The following is a 20,764-nucleotide window of genomic DNA, read 5'->3' on the forward strand; positions in this document are numbered from 1 at the left end:
CCAGAGGGCAGATGAACAAACAGACGGTGGCCGGGGTGGGATGGATCTTTTATTATTTTGCCTGCTCTACTGAGGCAGCGTAGGCTGAACAGGTGCTCCAGGGAGGGCAGTGAGCAGCCGATGATCTTCTGGGCCGTCGTGATGACCCTCTGAAGGGCCTTCCTGTCCTTTTCTGAGCAGCTGGCATACCATGTGGTTATACAGTAGGCCAGCACACTCAATGGAGCAGCGATAGAAGGACAACATGAGCTTCTCCTGCAGGTTGGTTTTCCTGAGGATCCTCAGGAAGTGGAGTCTCTGCTGTGCCTTCTTTACTGTGGTGATGGTGTTGGTAGACCAGGTAAGATCCTCTGCGATGTGCGTACCCAGGAACCTGAAAGCTGGTACCCTTTCCACACAGACCCCATTGATGTAGAGTGGGTCGTAATCTCCACTGGTTTTTCTAAAGTCAATTATAAGTTCCTTTGTTTTGGAGGAGTTGAGGACCAGATTGTTCACTGAACACCATGCTGCCAGCCTTTGGATTTCATCCCTATAGGCTGTCTCATCTCCTTCTGAGATGAGTCCAACCACAGTCGTGTCATCCGCGAACTTGATGATGGTGTTGGTGGGATGGGTGGGGGCGCAGTCGTGAGTGTAGAGGGAGTAAAGGATGGGGCTCAACACACAGCCCTGTGGTGAGCCGGTGCTCAGTGTAATGGTGGAGGAGAGGTGAGGGCCTATTTTGACGGTCTAGGGGCGGTTGGTCAGGAAGTCCTTGATCCATTGGCAGATGGTTTGGTACTGTATATTTAATTGAATGGCGGTGCTGGCTTGCTTATTGTATGGCGAGTGAGTGTCCTCAAGATCTGTAAAGCCAACGAAAGATATTATAATTCTGTGATTTATTCAGTGTGACTTTAGTTTGGAAAGAATCACTAATTTTGATGGGGCGTTTTACAACCTTAAAGATCCTTAAATGCAAGTTTCAATTGTAATTGCCCTAAATGACAATTTACTACCTACGCGAACAAGGGTGCCAGAAGCGAGAGGGAAAAAAACCTGCTAAAATAATTCAATTCTATTGGATTTCCGTGGTCCACCAAACTTGGGCATGGACGATAACTTATTCACTTCCAGTCAAGTATCCCGAATGGACGAGTTACAAATTACACTTCCGTTATATTTCTGTTGGCAGAATTTACGTTCCTCTGTTGAAAGTTGGCAGGTTTTTTTTGTATCAACCATTTCAGACACCACTTATTAAAACAAAGTAATATCACAATCTCTAAATACATTCAAACACATCCAGGAAGCCGCCGACCAAGCGGCCACGATAAGTGATCTGCTTTTTACAATGAGCTAAAAATGTACAATTTTGATTCATGATCACATTTTCCACTGTTGTATTACCATGGTTTTTATAAAGTGAAGATGCAGTAACTTTTTTGTATAGTATCTATGCTGATAATTTAGTTTTGTATTTATTAGACAGGGTGTAATATTATCACCGTCCAATTGTTCCCGCGGGACAAGAACGGTCCCACGCAAGATGACTGAATTCGCAGGGCGAAAGAGGAACAGATAAAGCAGGGAATCAGGGCGAACTTCCCTGTCTGGAGTGTGTGGGGAGGAAAACTCGGATATTGGAACAAAAAATTGAAACAGACGCGGGATTTGAGGGTGGAGCTTTTCCACCCACTGTGCCTGGGTGTCCGGAAAGGGCTGGACATCTCTCCTTCTCCACGTCGCTGCCGCTGTTTGCTTGTCTCAGCTGGAGGTGGAGACACGTCCACTGCTTGTGTGCTGGCGACGATATGAGAAACAGGCAAAAAGTTTTATTTTGTACAGGATGAAATCGCATTTAATTTTGCTTCTCTTCGCCCTTTCCCTTCTAGACTGTAGCACCGGCTTGACAGCGGAGAAGCGAGGTCCGAAAGTAACAGCCAAGGTGGGTGAACAAGCGGCCAGGACGCGGCGCCGACACAGCCCCTCACTCAGCCCACCCCGCTGATGCTGGTCAGATTGATGGCAGCTTCACCCAATGCCTCGCAAAAGCCAGCGCTATCTTCCAATCAGCATTGGCATACCAGGGTGATTGGACATTACACATGGGAATGAGGGACACGAGTGCGGATGGTGCAGGGACACCGTTTAGCAAAACTAAGAGGAAATTCTTGCACTGTGTCTGTTGCTGTGCAGTTAGAAATGAAAACTTAGGCGTTGCTGCAGGTGATGTTTCTTCTTCAACATTGTGCGACGTTTGCTGGTTGGGCAGATGCCATCAACGTACGATCAACAAAATTGTGTAAACCTCCGCTGAATATACATTGTCTTCGTGTAAAACAAACAGTGAGCATGTCAAACAAAAAAAGTTGGATTAACTCAGCGGGTCGGGCAGCATCCCTGGAGAAAAAGAATACGTGACATTTCGCGTCGAGATCCTTCAGATGGAGAGTCAAGGGAAATGAGAGATATAGACGGTGATATAGAGAGATACAGAACAAATTAATGAAAGATATGCAAAAAAGTAACGATGATCAAGGATAGGTGGAGCCCACAATGGTCCATTGTTGGCTGCAGGATACGTGAAACGAGTTATGTTAAGCCTGAGTTCCACTGGGATGTTAAATCGTAATTACCGCTGAAGTTAAGTAGTACAATTACTCCGCACGGGGCCCCATATGGGTGATCAGCTATGATCACAATGAATGGCGGTGTTGGCTGGAAGGGCCAAATGGCCTCCTCCTGCACCTATTTTCTATGTTTCTATATCAGTAATCTCCTCCAATCCTAAAACCTCCAAGTAGGTGATTTTCACAAAGCCCGAGGTCTTGAGCTTCTCCAGCTTTGATTGTATAAGAAAATAACTGCAGATGCTGGTACAATATCGAAGGTATTTATTCACAAAATCAGCAGGTCAGGCAGCATCTCGGGAGGGAAGGAATGGGCGACGTTTCGGGTCGAGACCCTTCGTCTGACTGACCAGCTTTGATTGTGATTCATTTGGAACCCTGCTATCATTTGTAAAGGGCCCGAGCTCTGGAATTCCATCCATATACCTCTAGGCCTCGCTACTATTCTTTCCTCTTCTGAACATTTCTTCAAACAAACCTGTTTGATGGTTTTGGTTAGCCACCACATCTAATGTGGCTTAGAGTCATAGAGTGATACAATGTGGAAACAGGCCCTTTGGCCCAATTTGCCCACACCGGCCAACATGTCCCAGCTACACTAGTCCCACCTGCCTGTGCTTGGTCCATATCCCTCAAAAGTTGTCCTATCTATGTACCTGTCTAACTGTTTCTTAAACGTTGGGATAGACCCAGCCTCAACTATCTCCTCTGGCAGCTTGTCCCTTACACCCACCATCCTTTGTGCAAAAAAGTTACCCCTCAGATTCCGATTAAATAACTTCCCCTTCACTTGAACCTATGTCCTCTGGTCCTCGATTCCTTTACTCTGGGCAAGTGATTCTGTGCATCTACCCAATCTATTCCTCATGATTTTATACACCTCTATAAGATCATCCCTCATCCTCCTACGTTCCAAGGAATAGAGACCCAGCCTACTCAACCTCTCCCTATAGCTCAGACCCTCTAGTCCTGGCAACATCGTCGTATATCTTCACTGAACCCTTTCAAGCTTGACTATTTTTCCTATAACATGGTGCCCAGAACTGAACACAATACTCTAAATGCAGTCTCACCAAAGTCTTATACAACTGCAACATGACCTCCCAACTTGTTTTGTTAATGCTACTGTAACATGCCTTGGTGTGATTTATCATGGTTAAGGTGCATTTTATTTTGTTGTTGTTGACCAACCTTTCTGGTCTTAGATAAACTCATTCGATTTGGTATGAGGAAATTTATTTCTTTAATACCTTTCTGAATGTTTAAGGTATTTAGAGTTTAGAGTTGGCAATGTTATCTTTGTGTTTTACCTTAATATCATGTACAGCATATTTCCATAAATTAAAATGTTAATCACAGGACTGCAGATGCTCTTAGGGCTAAAGAAATCAAGGGATATGGGGAAAAACAGGGTACTGATTTTAGATGATCAGCCATGATCATATAGGATGGCGGTGCTGGCTCGAATGGCCGACTCCTGTACCTATTTTACTGTGTTTCTAAAAAAAGACAAACTGCTGATGGAACTTAGCATGTCAAGCATTAATCTGAGGAGGCAAAGGGATGGTCAATGTTTCGGGTTGGAACTCTGCATCCAGACATGTGGGAGAAATATGGTCAATGGTCAAGTCAGAGAATTGGTTCAGGAGTTGGGGCATGTGTCTCATAAATTGGATGTTGCCATTGACAATGGTAAGTATATTGGAGGAGCAGCTTAGTGGTCGAAGGTGAATTTTGTCGGTTGGGCCTGATGTATCAGGTTTTGGAAATGTGGCATGTTGAATTGTGCGAATTTGATAGGTGGTGTGAATGGAATGGAATACTTTATTGTCACGTGAAATTCCTTGCTTGCATACCAAGGTATGCAAATAGTCGCCGCAGAAACGGTGCTTGGGAGTATATGGATCACTAACTTGGGGACACAAAGTGCTGGAGTAACTTAGGGGTCTTGACTGGAGAACTTGGATAGGCGACGTTCTGGGTCGGCACCCTTCAGACATGAACCTGGGTCTCAAGAGTCAAGGGTGTTTAATCGTCATATTTCCCAAACAGAACAATGAAGTTCTTACTTGCAGCAGCACAACGGAATATATAAACACAGTACAGTAAGCAGAAAAACGTTCTATACATAGACACACACACAACAAAATGAAGGGTACCGACCCAAAATATTGTCTGTTGTCTATCCATGTTCTCTATTGTCTATCCAGATGCTGCCTGACCTGCTGACTTACTCCAGTGTGTGTTTGTGTAACTTTGTGTGTTTTTTTGTTAACAAGTATCTGCAGTTCCTTGTGTCTACTAAGTTGGGGATGGTGGGTGGTTGAGAGATGAGAGAGGGAGTGAATAAATCACTTTGAGGGGTTCCAGCTGAAATGGATTCCCGGTAGTGGCCTGCCCTTTGAGATCCCCTTTACGTCACGCAGAAGCAAACTGTGCAGGCAGAAAGGAAGTCTAGTTGAGTTATGAGGATTTTTTTTCCTGCAGACAGCAGGAGGCTGAGTGGTGACCATAGAGTTTTATAATACCAGGAGGGACATAGATATGGTTGATGGTCACAGTGTTTTTTTCCAGGGGAGGGAATCAATTCCAGAGGACATAAATTTAATGTGAGAGGGAAAGGTTTAAAAGGAACACGGGGGGGGGGGGGGGGGGAACGACAATATTCACAGAGGGAGGTGCCAGGTAGAGCTGAAGAAATGGGTACAATTACAATGTTAAAAGTGCATCTGGACAGCACGTAGATAGAAAAGGTTTAGAGAGATAGGGGCTGAACATAAGCTAATGGGACTAGCCCGGATAGACATCTTATTTAGTAATGAGGAGTAGGGCCAAAGGGCCTATTTCTGTGCTGTATAACTCTATCCATAGCCTGCAAATCTTGTGGATCTCTTATGGATGTTTATTATTCATGGAAATGACATTATTGAACATCTTTAAATGCTTTTGCACATGACTGGGCTTCTCCATGCATTGGTAAATCAAAAGCACCAAAGACACAAAATGAAAATCACAGGTTTAGGCATCCAAAGAGTATGATTTTTAAAATGTGCTTAATTTCTGAGAGGAATTGAATTGCATGGTTCGAAAAAGCATGTTCCAGTTTCCAATCTCTTGAATCTATGTATTGCTGTACAGTATAAGTGCAGTAACAAAGAGTTCTATAACATGTGCCAGTTCGTGCTTGTGACTCTGTTTCACGTTGCAGTCTGCTGAGCTTCATACTTTTGTGCATTTTGCAACCATTGCCAGAGAATTAAACGTTTCATTAGCCTTTGATTAACAGTGCCTTGTTATAGTACAATTAAATATTCATTAAACCAATCTTACATTTATGCTCGATTGACATGTTAATACAGTTTGAAAATTGAATTGCAATCTTCTCTTGGGAACATTTGTTCATCTTTAGCCATCCACTGCCTTGGCTTCATGTCTGCACAGAGTCCAATATGTTCCTTTTATATTTAATGGCCATTTGAAGATGATTGTTTTGCTAGTTTTCAGAAATTGATGTTCAGATTTTTTGCAGTAAATTTGACAGAAGTGTAGTGGAAACTCTACAAAAATGGCAAAACTGTCTGCAGTTTCTCTGGCATTCTCCAATGGTTATGGAGGACATGGTAGTACCATTGCAAAAAATATAAACCAAATTATTCTCTTTATGTGCTGTGTCTCGTTTGCGTCTTTATGCATTGATATATGTGCTATCAGTTATGTAGTTGCTTCATGGTACCATTTAAAAGTGACGTGGTGGTTGAAGGAATAGTAGAGGAGCATAGTTTAAAAACATTTAAAAATCATTATTGACAAAGGAATAATATGTCAAGCTGACAGATGGGGTCATGGAATATTTGGTCCTGGGAAGAATATAGTACTATTATTGAAGATATAACGTGGCGGACATCTGAAGTAATAATTTAGAGGAATGTATAGTTAAGCAGTGCAAAGTTGATTTTTTTTAGAGCAGGGTCAAATTTGAGATTAAGAGTGGCAAAGATATATTTTTTACTTATTTATTTTGAACTACCAAGGAAATATTTGTTGACCCAAACATGGGTTCAGACCCAAACTATCAACTATTTTTTTTTTCCAGAGATGCTGCCTGACCCGCTGAGTTATGCCAGTGATAGATACTAAATGCTGGAGTGACTCAACGGGACAGGCAGCATCTCTGGAGAGAAGGAGTGTGTGACATTTCGGAACTCCAGCATTGTGTGCCGATCATGGGTAATAACAGATTAATTTAAAAAAAGAAAACAAACTGAGGGAAGTAGCAGAGAAGAGGGAGATAAATGTTTCATGAAAATAAGAAGAGTTGGCTGAGTCATTGGCCAGAAACATCAAGACTTTGAAAATGGAACAAAGGTAAATTTATTGGATTTAAGCAATTTGCGGATGCAGAAGGCAGAATCTAACATGGAGAAATTATCAATGTTATTTGGGTGTGTTCACTGGGTTTTAATCTCAGGTGCCAGCATTTTTCTATTGCAATGATTTGGTCTCTAAAAATGTTTCAGATTTTCACTTTAGACCCAGCACTACCAGTTGCATTTTTAAAACAATGCCTCAAAAGTGCTACTGATAGTGCTGGGTTGAAAGTAGAATTCTAAAATGTTTTAAAGTAGAAACCATGGAAGTTGGAATAAAATGCTAGCAACACTCAGCAGGTCAAACAGCATCTATGCAAAGAGATACAGCCAATGGAGGGCACATACCATGGTGAGGATATTGAAGGAAGTTGGAAAGTTACAGCTGGCCAGGGAAGATGAAATGACATAGTCACAGTTAAGTATGATCTATTGTATCAACCAGTAGCATTAAGATTTTCTAAAGACTGTTTTAGATATTGAATTGTCAATTTATTTGGAATCTTTGCAGATTATCAGTTAACCAACTGTTCAGCCTCTAAATGATTAATTGGAACATTAGCAAAAGCTCAACATTGGCTTAAAAAGCAGACAAATCAAATACATGAGTATAACCCCCAAAGTATTTAAAACATGAGATGGGGCGTAGATTGGAAAATGTTTTAATTTAACCTGATGTTTTCTTTAAAATTCCTTTGTTTAAATAGAAATACAGAACCTTCCTTCTCTGACGTGGAGTAATTTTTTGTAAAGTGAATTTGAGGGTACTACTAATCCAGGTTTTATTTCCAAGTGGGAGTTATTGATAAGATGCATTTCCCTTGTTTTTCTGACCACTCTGATTGAAAGAGGCCACATTGATGAAAGATCTTGATGTATTTTTTCTGTAATTTTTTTTCCTAAATTTCATGGAGTCCTACCTATAAATTGCTGAGGTGATAAATAACCCCTGTGATACATACTTTCGATTCAAAATTGTTTAATTGGTTTTATCTGTTAAACAACCAATCAAGTGATCTATGCTGTAGTATTTTAAATAGTCTAACTTGTACTACTTTGACCAAAATATCTCCAAATTAACAGAGCAAAATCTCAGCAAAAAGAAATAATGAATTTCGGCCGTATTCATTTCATTTACATTTATTTATAAAGTAAGACTGATGAAGATTTTCTATGATTTTAGGTATTCTTTGATATCCAAGTTGGTGGTAAGGACGTGGGAAGGATTGTGATTGGTTTATTTGGTAAAGTTGTTCCAAAGACTGTGGAAAACTTTATCACTCTAGCAACAGGACAGGTAAGAAATTGACATGTTAAATTTCAACTAATGCATTATAATTTGATTATAAATCAAGTTTCCTGTAATATTTAGGTAGGAAAGAACTGCAGATGCTGGTTTAAATGGAAGATGGACACAAAATGCTGGAGTAACATAGAAATATAGAAAATGGGTACAGGAGCAGGCCATTTGGCCCTTCGAGCCAAAATCAGTACCCAGTACCCCGTACTGATTTTCCCCCATATCCCTTGATTCCCTTAGCCCTAACTCTCTTGAAAACATCCAGTGAATTGGACTCCACTGCCCTCTGTGGCAGAGAATTCCACAGATTCACAATTCTAGGTGAAAACATTTTTCCCCCTTTTCAGTCCTAAATGGCCTACCCCTTATTCTTAAAATGTAACCCCAGGTTCTGTACTCCCCCAACATCTGGAAGATTTTTCCTGCATCTACCCTGTCCAACCATTTAAGAATTTTATATGTTTCTATGAGATCCCCTCTCCTTCTAAATTCCAGCGAATGCAAGCCCAGTCGACCTATTCTTTCATCATATGTCAGTCCTGCCATCCGGGAATTAACCTGGTGAACCTACGTTGCACTCCCTCAATAGCAATAATGTCCTTCCTCATATTAGGAGACCAAAATTGCACACAATACTCCAGGTACGGTCTCACCAGGGCCCTGTACAACTGCAGTAGGACCTCCTTGTTCCTAAACTCAAATCCTCTCGCAATGAAGGCCAACATGCCATTAGCTCTCTTCACTGCCTGCTGTACCTGCATGCTTACTTTCAGTGACTGATGTACAAGCACACGCAGGTCACGTTACACCTCTCCTTCTCCTTATCTGACACCATTCAGATAATAATCTGCCTTCCTGTTCTTGCCACCAAAGTGGATAACCTCACATTTATCCACATTATACTGCATCTGCTATGCTTCTGCCCATTCACCCAAACTATCCAAGTCACCCTGCAGCCTCATAGCATCCTTCTTGCAGCTCACACTGCCACTCAGCTTTGTGTCATCCTCAAACATAAAGATGTCACATTTAATTCCCTCGTCTAAATCGTTAATATATATTGTAAACAACTGGGGTCCCAGCACCGAGCCTTGCAGCATGCCACCAGTCACTGCCTGCCATTCTGAAAAGGGTCCGTTAATTCCTATTCTTTGCTCCCTGTCTGCCGACCAGTTCTCTATCCAGGTCAATACCCTACCCCCAATACCATGTTCTCTAATTTTGTACACTAATCTCTTGTGTGGGACTTTGTCAAAGGCTTTTTGAAAGCGCAGATACATCACATCCACTGGCTCTCCCTTATCCATTCTACTTGTTACATCCCCAAAAAATTCCAGAAGATCAGTCAAGCATGATTTCCCCTTCATAAATCCATGCTGACTTTGACCGATCCCGTCACTGCTTTCCAAATGCGCTGCTATAACATCTTTAATAATCGACTTCAGCATCTTCCCCACTACCGATGTAAGGCTAACTGGTCTATAATTCCGTTTTCTCCCTCCCTCCTTTCTTAAAAAGTGGAATTACATTGGCTACCCTCCAGTCCACAGGAACTGATCCAGAGTCGAGAGAACATTGGAAAATGATCACCAATGCATTCACGATTTCTAGGGCCACCTCCTTGAGTGGGATGCAGTCCATCAGGTCCTGGGGATTTATCTGCCTTCAGTCCCAACAGTTTACCAAACACCATTTTCTGACTAATGTGGATTCCATTCAGTTCCTCCCTCCCACTAGATCCTTGGTCCCCTGGTATTTCCGGGAGATTGTTTGTGTCTTAGTGAAGACAGAACCAAAGTACTCGTTTAACTGTTCTGCCATTTCTTTGTTTCCCATTATAAATGCACCTGTCTAATTGTAAGGGACCTACATTCGTCTTCACTAAGCTTTTCCTTTTTACATATCTAAAGAAGCTTTTACAGTCAGTTATATTCTGTGCAAGATTTCTTTCATGCTCTTTTTTCCCTCTCTTAATTAACCCTTTGTCCTCCTCTGAGTTCTAAATTTCTCCCAGTCCTCTGGTTTGCCGCTTCGTCTGGCCAATTTATATGCCTCTTCCTTGGATTTAACACTATCCTTGATTTCCCTCGTCAGCCACGGTAGAGCCGCCTTCCCAGTTTTATTTTTTCGCCAGACAGGGATGAACAATTCTGGAGTTCATGCATGTGGTCTTTAAATCTTTGCTATTGCATCTCCACTGTCAACCCTTTAAGTATAATTTGCCAGTCTATCCTAGCCAATTCCCGTCTCATACCTTCAAAGTCTCCTTTATTGAAGTTCAGGACCCTAGTCTGAATTAACCATGTCACTCTCCATCCTAATGCATAATTCCACCATATTATGTGCAGGAAAGAATTGCAGATGCTGGTTTAAATCGGAGGTAGACAAAATGCTGGAGTAACTCAGCAGGACAGGCAGCATCTCTGGACAGAAGGAATGGGTGACGTTTTGGGTCGAGATCCTTTTTCAGACCACCATATTATGGTCACTGTTGCCCAAGGGGCCTTGCTTTCCTTGAGAAGGAATGGGTGACGTTTCGGGTCGAGACCCTTCTTCAGATTGCAGAAGGGTCTCGACTCGAAACGTCACCCATTCCTTCTCTCCAGAGATGCTGCCTGTACCGCTGAGTTACTCCAGCATTTTGTGTCTATCTTCCTGTAATATTTGCCACTCTTCATATTCCTTCTTTCTGTTTTGTTCAATCCTTGGTAACATTACACAATTGTATACATAATACGTGACAGTTTTTAAACTCCCAAATTCATTATTTCCACTGCTATTTCATGAATTCTGTAGTAAAATTATTGGGCCAGAGCATGTTTGATGGCCAGACAGTGAATGGGAATCATTAGCTGGTTGCAGTGTGCAAGCCCCAAACTTCCACACTGCAGCATTAGGATTGGGAATATCTGGGCTCTTACTCTGCTCCTGGACTTGACATGGAGTCCAGGAATATTCAATCCATTGATGAGCTAAGGGGCTGGGTAGACCTCATATCTAAACTCTCAGTTTTATGTCAGCCATAGTGATCTTAATTAAGATGGTAACTAAGTTATATTTTGTGTAGGAAGGAACTGTATGTAGATGCTGGTTTATACTGAAGATAGACACAAAATGCTGGAGTAACTCAGTGGGATAGGCGGCATCTCTGGAGAAAAGGAATAGGTGACATTTCAGGCCTCAGTGCTAGAGTAAGGATTGCAGCAAAGTATTGGGCAGGCCTGGCCCGTTGATAAAGCTCCATCCAGGCAATCTCGTGGAAACTCACAAAATATTAGGAAATAGCCATAAATATCACAACAGTTGTCAAACCACAGCCCAAAGTTTTATTATACCCAGGCTCAATGAAGGACTGAATTCTTAATTAATCGAGGTTTAAAGTCCAATAGGAGAGAATAGATTGAAATAAATTATTGCTTTAGGCTTCAGTAATATTTTTGTCATTTGTGTGCACTGATTGTTCATGTATTTCTCATAGAACATAGCTGTTCTCCCGCGAGCAGACTGCTCCACTGCCTACAACAATGCACAAGAAAATACAGGGGAGTGATTGGGATGTTTATCCCTGCTGTTGTTTTTCACTCCCTCTGTGATAACGTACCAAGCCACCTCACTGCAATTCTCATAGTGACATACTGTAACTGAGACTGCTGAGAAAATTGTAAGAAATTGAAAAAATCTGTGTCCTAACATTCTGATTTCAAGCTAGATTTCTCGTTTTTATTTTTCCACTCTGTTTTTATGTCCCACTTCATAATTCGCATTAACATACTTCCATTCTGAGGCAAGAAACTAATGTCGTGACTTTGTGTGATCTCAAGACTTGATACATAGTGCCCACTAACATGTTTGAGAACTCCCCCATGTCTATTATCTTCTCTTTTTCATCTCTTTTCAGCTCTCTGAGTTTGGTTTCAGGAACATTTAACAAAATAGCTTACTTTAACTGTTTAACTCGTAGAACTGCTAAATCAGTGTAAATTGCAACAAAATGTTGTTATGCTTGAATTATTTATGTAATTATTTACAACTTAGTAAATATGTTAAAAGTAAAATCCCTGATTTTAATGTAGAAACAAAACTGCAGATGTTTGTTAATGCATAAAAGAACACAAAGTACTGGAGTAACTCAGCAGGTCAGGCAGCATCTCTGGAGAACATGGACACGAGATGTTTCAGGTCGAGGTCAATGTTCTCCAGAGGAGCTGCCTGACCTGCTGAGTTGCTCCAGCACATTGTGTCCTTAATCTTTGGTTCACAATTTGCAACATTTGAATATTTCTTTGTGAGCATTTTATAAAAGCGTTTAATACATAAGATTAAAATGCGTTGATGAAATTGAGAAATGCACATTCTACCACCGATGCAATTTAAATTTTAATATAGTTAGTTTGCAACAATCTGGATAAGATTGTTAACACTGCATCGTCTTAACCTCTTTCAGCCAGTGCACATTGCAGCACCATGCTATTTTATTGAAATGTGGCACTGAGAAATGTTGCACTTAATTTGCATGCAGAAAATTCTTGCCAATAGCCAGGAGATAAATAACGGTGATCCATTCTTACTGATGCTCACTGAAGCATGACATTTGGCCAGAAGCGTGAGAGAATTTGGATCTTGGAATTATGCCGTGAGGCATTTCACTTGTACTTGAGAGGGCACATAGGACAGATTGCTAGGGAAACATAATCCAGGTGTGTTTTTTCCAAAAGTGGCATTTTTTGTTTTTTTTCCTAAATCGAAACCTTAACTTCAGGTTCCATATTCTCTTTGGGCTGGGAGAAATCCAACTTAGTTTTGTATTTGTTGATTCTATTCTCTGCACTATTGGTAACAGATTGCATTTGTTTGTGATCTTTAATTTTCCCTAGAATTTTACATCTTAGGAAAAAGTATAGAGAGCAAACAGTTTACAAAAATAAATGCTTATTGGGTTTATTCACATGTAAATTCATATATTGTTGATGGTTTTATTTAACATTTCCTATTTTGGACACACCAGATATCATGTTTCCCTTCAAATTGAATTCAGGACACACCTGAATGTGGATAACTAAGTGAAAGGTTTCATAATATTTTCATGTTTTTTTTTTGTTGCAGAAGGGGTATGGTTACAAAGGCAGCATATTTCATCGTGTCATTAAGGAATTCTTAATACAGGGTGGTGATTACACTACAGGAGATGGGAAAGGAGGTAATGGCTCAATTGTTCATCATTTATTGTAAAAATGCTGCTGATAGTTTTCAGTTTGTCATTTTTAATGATATCAGGAATGATTTACTTGTGGTAAGACAGTTAATTATCAAAGTAAGGCAGAACAAGATATTTTCAACTTGATTTATTTTAGTTCTTAGAATTAAGGCATATCAGTCCAGAAATTATTTCTCACAATACCAAAACAAAATAATGTTTTGCTACTTAAAAAGTAAGCTTTTCCTAGAATAGAACAGTATCTCACCCATTTCTGGGCCTCTTAGTGACTCGATGGAGATTCAACTCCTGACATTCCAGTTGGATGTTCTTCAGCATTAGAAACATTTCTTCATTACTAAAATCCCCCAAAGTGTTGCAATGCTGCAAATTCATCCCTTCAGGAATCTTCAACCTGGATAATCTGAAGAACAACCAGCTTTTTTTCTAAGCCTGCACTCCTGAAACTGCTGTTTAAAAGGGTCAACAAAGTGCATTTTTTGACAGGGTGATCAATGTAATTCTGAAGTCTCACTGCTTACTCGACACATTGCTCACACAAGACTGAGCCTTCCATGCATCTTCATTACTTTTTTTTTACAGTCAAAACTTAGTTCCCATGAGAATTTGCCTAAATTCACATTTCTCTTGATGCATTGCATGGAGAAGGGCCATAAGATTAGGAGATCATGAAGTTGAAGGACTACACCTTGATCACCAAAGGGTTATAAGCTCATGGGTAGACTTCCGAACAGCAATGTTTACACAGGTTAGGTTTCACCAAATAGTTCTTCCTGAGATCTGTGACAATCCGACACATGGTGTGTATTGCTTTGCCCATGAAAATCAAGGCAGTGGTCATTCTCAGCTATCTTGTTTCAGGCCATTCCATTATGTAGTCATTGATCTGTGCTGGTTCACTTGGGTTGGACAACTAAGTTCCATTGCCAAGAAAAAAAGACATTATTACTTTTTCTTAATCCCAGAGAAGCAAACAGAGTGAATGGGGCGATTTTCTAATACTGTTGGTCCCCCACAAATAGTCCAAAGATTAACACGATATAAGCGCACAAACCTCTATGGCAATCTCTTAGCACTCTTTAACAAAGAACATGCAGAGGGTGCTGTTCTCTACCAGCCTGTCTTCTGACAACATTTTCTCTGTTGCATTTCTTAAGCATTGATTCAATAAAAGATGCAGCACGGAAACAGGCCCTTTGGCCTACCGAGTCCATGCCAACTGTGGATCACGCCAGTTCCTGTTACCCTTTTCATCCATTCTCTCCACACTCGGGGCAATTTAGAGGCCAACTAGCCTACAAACTTGCATGTCTTTAGGATGTGGGAGGAAACTGCAGCACCTGGAGGAAACCCAAGTGGCTACAGGGAGAACAAGCAAACTCCACACCTGATGTCAGGATCAAAACTGGGTCTCTGGTGCTGTGGAAGCAGCAGCTCTGCCAGCTGTGCCATCCTGCTTGATACAATTTCATTTTGCAGTAGATGCAAAAGTACTGATGGTGATATCCTTCTGGGGGCTGGCAACCAAGGTTATAGCTTTGAGGTTAAGTCGTAACTGCACTGAAATCTTGCAAGAGATGAATAACATAGTATGTGCTCAAACTGACCTGCTGCAATGCGACATTGAAATGTTGCAGTGCTGTTTGAAGAATTTCACAATTTAAAATTGTACCTCCATTTGACTTTAAGAACAACATTAGGATGTTGTTTAAATGCAATTAAAAAGAAACATTTCTAGTCGACATTTCAATTTTTATATTTTATCTTCTCTTACTGTATCTGCTTAACATTTTGTTTGAAATGGGATATTATAAGAACATAGCACTTAAGGTTAAAAAGATGCCTGGATGGTTATTTCTACATCTGCAAATTAAACACATTAATGTACATTGGACCATGCACTACACTCATCTCTTCCATGTTCCAGGAATGAGCATTTATGGAAAGGTGTTCCCAGATGAGAACTTCAAGCTGAAACACTATGGAATTGGATGGGTCAGCATGGCTAATTCAGGACCAGATACAAATGGCTCACAATTCTTTATTTCATTGACAAAACCAAAGTGGTTGGATGGGAAGCATGTGGTGTTTGGAAAAGTCATCACTGGAATGGTAACTATTTCCTTTCCAATTATAGTTGTCTATAAAATCAACTCCTATTAACTTTTCCTTAGTATCTATGATTATATCTGAAAAGAACACTGCAAAAAGTTTGAATTGAATAGAAAAAGGCAATATATTAGTTTGAGAGTTTTTTGGACAGCATAGAATTGTTATTGCACAAATGATCATTCAGTCCATCAAATGCATGGCAGCTATTGAAGAGCAATTTATTCGGTTCCATTCCCCCACTCTAAAGACATAAATGAATGAATTAATCCTGTGGTTATCATAATCAATCAAATTAGTAGAAATAATTTCCATACCAAAGTGTGGTTGCTTCTTCCAATATGGTGTTGGCACAAACTGAATTTTTGCAAGAACATGACATTTAAGTAATACTGACCTTTTTTAAAATGAGTTGCTCCATACCATAGGCAAGGCAAGTTTATTTATATAGCACATATCAGCAACAAGGCAATTCAAAGTGCTTTACATAAAACATTAAAGAGCAATTAAAAGTAGTCATTAAAGAGAATAGAAAATATAAACAAGCTAAAACAGAATAAGACAGGTATAAAAGTTACAGTGTAGTGTAAGAAATGAATAATTATTTGATTTAATAAAAGGCAGCGTCAAACAAAAAAGTCTTCAGCCTTGATTTAAAAGAACTGAAAGTTGCAGCGGATCTGCAGTTTTCTGGGAGTTTGTTCCATATATGTGGTGCATAAAAACTAAACGCTGCTTCTTCATGTTTAGTTCTGACTCTGGGGACAGGAAGCAGACTGTCCCAGATGACCTGAGAGGTCTGGATGGTTCATAATGTAGCAGATGATCAGAAATGTATTTTGGCCCTAAACCATGCAGAGCTTTATAAACCAACAGTGGTATTTTGAAATCAATTCCATGACAGACTGGAAGACAGTGTAAAAACCTCAGAACTGGAATGATGTGATCCACTTTCTTGGTCTTAGTGAGGACTCGAGCAGCAGCATTCTGAATCAGCTGCAGCTGTCTAATCGATTTTTTAGGGAGACCTGCAAAAACAGCATTACAGTAGTCAAGTCTACTGAAGATAAATGCATTTTAAGTTTTTCCAAATCCTGCTGAGCCATGTCCTTTAACCCTTGATATATTCTTAAGGTGATAGTAGGCTGACTTTGTAATTGTCTTAATGTGGCTGTTGAAATTCAGGTCTGAGTCCATGACTGCACCGAGATTTCGTGCTCTGTTCATAGTGTGATCATAGATAATATTTGTAAGAATTGTGCTTATTAAGTACACACTATTTATAATACAAGACCCTAATCATGCAGTACATTCATTACTTTTCATAAGAATGCAAAAATGACCTCTAGCTGGACTCTGCTGGTGATCAGTAAACAATTCATAACTGTGGCATACAGAATTCTGGCAGTAAACCCAACTGTTAAAAAGGAAATTTAATAAATCTCCCAGACTATTACTATGTTCTTGTGTTTCTAGCCTGTGGTGCACAAGATAGAACTCCAGGAAACAAACAGCAATAATCGACCTCTCAAGGACTGTGTGATAGTGAACAGTGGCAAAATAGATGTCAAAGAACCTTTTGTGGTTGAAGTGAATGATGATGAGTAACAGGGTAGCACATGTCTCTTAGGAATAATGGACGATGGGCAAAAATGACCGTCTTTGCTTCCATTGATCAAAATTATGTTTGTAATGTATCAAAACTTTAATTCCCTCTTTATCTAACTTTTTGAGTGAAAGGTAATATGGATGTTTACTCGATTATAGCCCAGAAATGTAATGGTGTGCAAATCCTGATTAGCTTACCTGAATGTAGAGCTGGGAGCAACTGCAATGCTTCTTCAACTGTACTTATAGGAATCAGTTTTCCCACTGTTTCAGACGCATCAGAGCTCTCTGGGCATGGTCCACTAAACCAAGGATCACTGTGGCACCAACCAGCGTCTGGTCATTGCTGCCTTACCAGCTGACTCCAACAGGAGCAGTGTCAAGTGCCACCATTGCGATACATTCAGGGAAAGTTAAAGCAAGTTTAGCAAATTTCTGAACCCATGTTCAGAGCAAACCAATAAAGTCTGAAGTAGCGTATTGACCCGAAACGTCACCCATTCCTTCTCTCCAGAGATGCTGCCTGTCCCGCTGAGTTACTCCAGCTTTTTGTGTTTATCTTTGGTGTAAACCAGCATCTCTGGAGCGACTAGGCTTGTATACACTGGAATTTAGAAGGATGAGAGGGGATCTTATCGAAACGTATAAGATTATTAAGGGGTTGGACACGTTAGAGGCAGGAAACATGTCCCAATGTTGGGGGAGTCCAGAACCAGGGGCCACAGTTTAAGAATAAGGGAGTTTAGAACGGAGATGAGGAAAAACTTTTTCAGTCAGAGTTGTGAATCTGTGGAATTCGCTGCCTCAGAAGGCAGTGGAGGCCAATTCTCTGAATGCATTCAAGAGAGAGCTAGAAAGAGCTCTTGAGGATAGCGGAGTCAGGGGGTATGGAGAGAAGGCAGGAACGGGGTACTGATTCAGAATGATCAGCCATGATCACATTGAATGGCTGTGCTGGCTCGAATGGCCAAATGGTCTACTCCTGCACCTATTGTCTATTATCTGCAGTTCCTTCTTACCCAATAAAGGAGGAGTTTTTCTGTTCCTTTTTATAGCTTTGTGCAATGCTCTTCACTTCAGTGTAGCTAACCTTTTTGCAACTACACAAATAATGCCTGCTTCTTCCAAAATCTTTGTCAACAGATCTATTATAATGTTAAATGTTCTCAGCTAAGCATTGAAATGAAAGAAATTCCGAAAGTCATTATCTGTTGGATTGAAAACTTCTCAAAAATCTCACAAAATGAAATTGAATTGTTATCAAGTTATTCAGAGCTATTGCATACATGCAAGAATGTAATGCTGGTCAAGTAATATGTATTATCTCTTTAGCCTGCTATGAGTCTACCTGGTGGAATTGGATTGAATTTTAATTTTGTCCATGCTTACTGTTGTTATTTCTGACAACCATGGTGTTTTTTGAGGAATGAATGTCTAATTCTAATTGTTTACTATTGCAGAGAAATCCATTTCGCCTATTAAATATTTATGTTTTACCTCTGTGTTTTTCAGTTATGTAGTTTATGGCATCACAAAATTACCTCATAGAACAAGCGATCAAAATCTTCAAATAGGTCATTCTGGAAATACTTTTACCATATAATGGGAAGAAGTGACTTCAGTCCTTGCTGACCACAGGTACCAAGACCAGGGATCCTAAACTAGACAGCAAAGGAAAATGGACATGGGCGTCCACGTGATTAATTCTTACTTGTACGACTTGTGCTGGCAATCCACAACATTCATGCTCTTATTTCAAAGTGGCACTGAACACATCAGCAGGGGCCAACTTACACATACTTCTCAAAGCGAAGCACACACTGGTGATAGAAACCATTTGGTGATGACTCCAAAGTGGTATAAAACATGACATAATATAACAAGTTCCATAGTTTTCAGGTGCTGCAATGGAAGCCTCAGCAGGAAATATTGAGGAGCTCATTTTCCAAGCACACTTGGACAGGAGGCTCTTTGGGCACACTGTGAGGAGGGAGGGGATTACCTTCTTGGAAATGAATGCTGATAATCTTATACAAGAAATTCTTAATACAAATATATAATGAGGTCTTTTTTTCAATTAGCAAATAATGAATCTACAGCAGTTAACTTTTATTGGGGGGGTTACTTTAGCTGCTTGCATTAGGGTTCCTCACTCCATCTCTTTAGTTGGGACTCTACCAGAGTAGGGGTTGTCTCCAAAGCGCTGTTAGTTATGGAGTCAGGAGGAATATCTAAGGAATGAATAGTATCCACATGCAGCAAACTGATGATGATGTGTTTGCACCCAACCCTACTAGACACACCAATAGTAGAATGTGCAGTATCTGATTGGAGCCTAGAATAATTGACTTGGAACTCCATCTGCACTCATGCTACTTGCTAAATGGCCATATGTTTTACCAATGCTGAAGCAAAAAAAATGTCTGGAATTCAAAATAATGCAGAGATCTTAAAATTGTTGATCTGAAGAGACAAGCCCATGGATGTTTTTTAAAACATGTTAAATCGCATCCATAGAATTTTCCATTGGACCAATCAAATTTAAAGGTGCATGGCCAAATTACACGGATCATTAAAGCATGCATTTTAAAGTAAGGAAATAGCTGTAGAAACTTATGTTAATTGCTTTGTGTCTAGTACAGAATCCAGAGCCACCAAACTTACTTTAAGGTGATCAAAATGAATCAATACAGCAGAAATCATTTATACTCTTTGGTAGTGTTTAAATTTATTACATATAGTTGATTATACTGAAGACTGAAATATTTTAGCAATTTAATGCTTAATAAGATTACAAAAGTAAAATGGGCTATCATATGATTTAGTGATAAATAGTTTTTCATTTCTACATAATTAAATATGTTAAAACTTCTAAAATGTTTATCTACAACTAGAGTTTTTAAGATTAGAGTTTTTCAAACAGAAAAATACATCCAAACTATAAAACAAATATTCTCCAGTCAATAAAGTAATACATTTGACTTTAAAATTGCACAAATATATTTCCATGGTATTAATTAGTCTTGTACGCACATGATTTATGCTGAAATGCCACACATTCATCGATAAACATTTACATAAGTCTTCTTTATACATACAAGTTAGTTTAACAAATAATGTAGAAATTAAAAGTAAATGGAGTAATAGCCTTAATGTATATATACTGTCAAGAAAGAACACTGAGAACTGACAGGTTTCTTTTAAAAACATGTGCACCTCCAATAACTGTTACTGCTGTGATTAGATGTCCGGAGATGTCTTCTGTGTAGATTCCACTCTACCTTACTTGAAGGTATGGGCAATATGTACCATGTAGAACACCTTCAATAACTACATTTGGGAAGTCATCTGAGAAATCACAAAAAAAGGCCTGGTTTATAGTAATCAATTACTGTAATATCAGTAAGAGAAAAGCAATGCCTGAGTTGTACTTTCACTGAGACTCATGACATTGGGGATCAAATGGTCTTGACAATAATGTGAGTAATTGATAAACAGTACTGAGCTTCACCGTACAAGACTGAGCCTGTGTTGCTGAAGTGTTGGTGGT

At 39.8% G+C, this 20,764-nt stretch overlaps 2 protein-coding genes across 3 annotated transcripts in view; one reads left to right on the forward strand and one right to left on the reverse strand.

Annotated features, from left to right (window-relative positions):
- The first annotated feature begins 1,717 nt into the window (after positions 1-1,717).
- On the forward strand, positions 1,718-18,710 carry ppic (peptidylprolyl isomerase C). 2 transcript variants are annotated; one of them, XM_078396286.1, is made up of 5 exons: positions 1,718-1,930; positions 8,166-8,279; positions 13,386-13,479; positions 15,425-15,609; positions 17,083-18,710. In XM_078396286.1, exons 1-5 carry the CDS (start codon positions 1,832-1,834, stop codon positions 17,212-17,214), a joined length of 624 nt encoding a protein of 207 aa, XP_078252412.1. In that variant the 5' UTR covers positions 1,718-1,831; the 3' UTR covers positions 17,215-18,710. The 2 variants fall into 2 exon arrangements, with proteins under 2 accessions (XP_078252412.1, XP_078252411.1); XM_078396285.1 differs by lacking the exon at positions 1,718-1,930 and adding an exon at positions 2,207-2,331.
- A 1,315-nt stretch (positions 18,711-20,025) lies between these two features.
- The window catches only part of LOC144592049 (sorting nexin-24-like), a 115,683-nt gene continuing 114,944 nt past the window's right edge, over positions 20,026-20,764 (reverse strand). The window contains exon 7 of the mRNA XM_078396287.1: positions 20,026-20,562. Coding sequence (XP_078252413.1) covers positions 20,492-20,562 — 71 coding nt within the window. The 3' untranslated portion in view covers positions 20,026-20,491. The remainder of the gene's footprint in view (positions 20,563-20,764) is intronic.

Source organism: Rhinoraja longicauda, chromosome 3 (genome assembly GCF_053455715.1).
Source record: "Rhinoraja longicauda isolate Sanriku21f chromosome 3, sRhiLon1.1, whole genome shotgun sequence".
NCBI classification, from domain to species: Eukaryota; Metazoa; Chordata; class Chondrichthyes; order Rajiformes; family Arhynchobatidae; genus Rhinoraja; species Rhinoraja longicauda.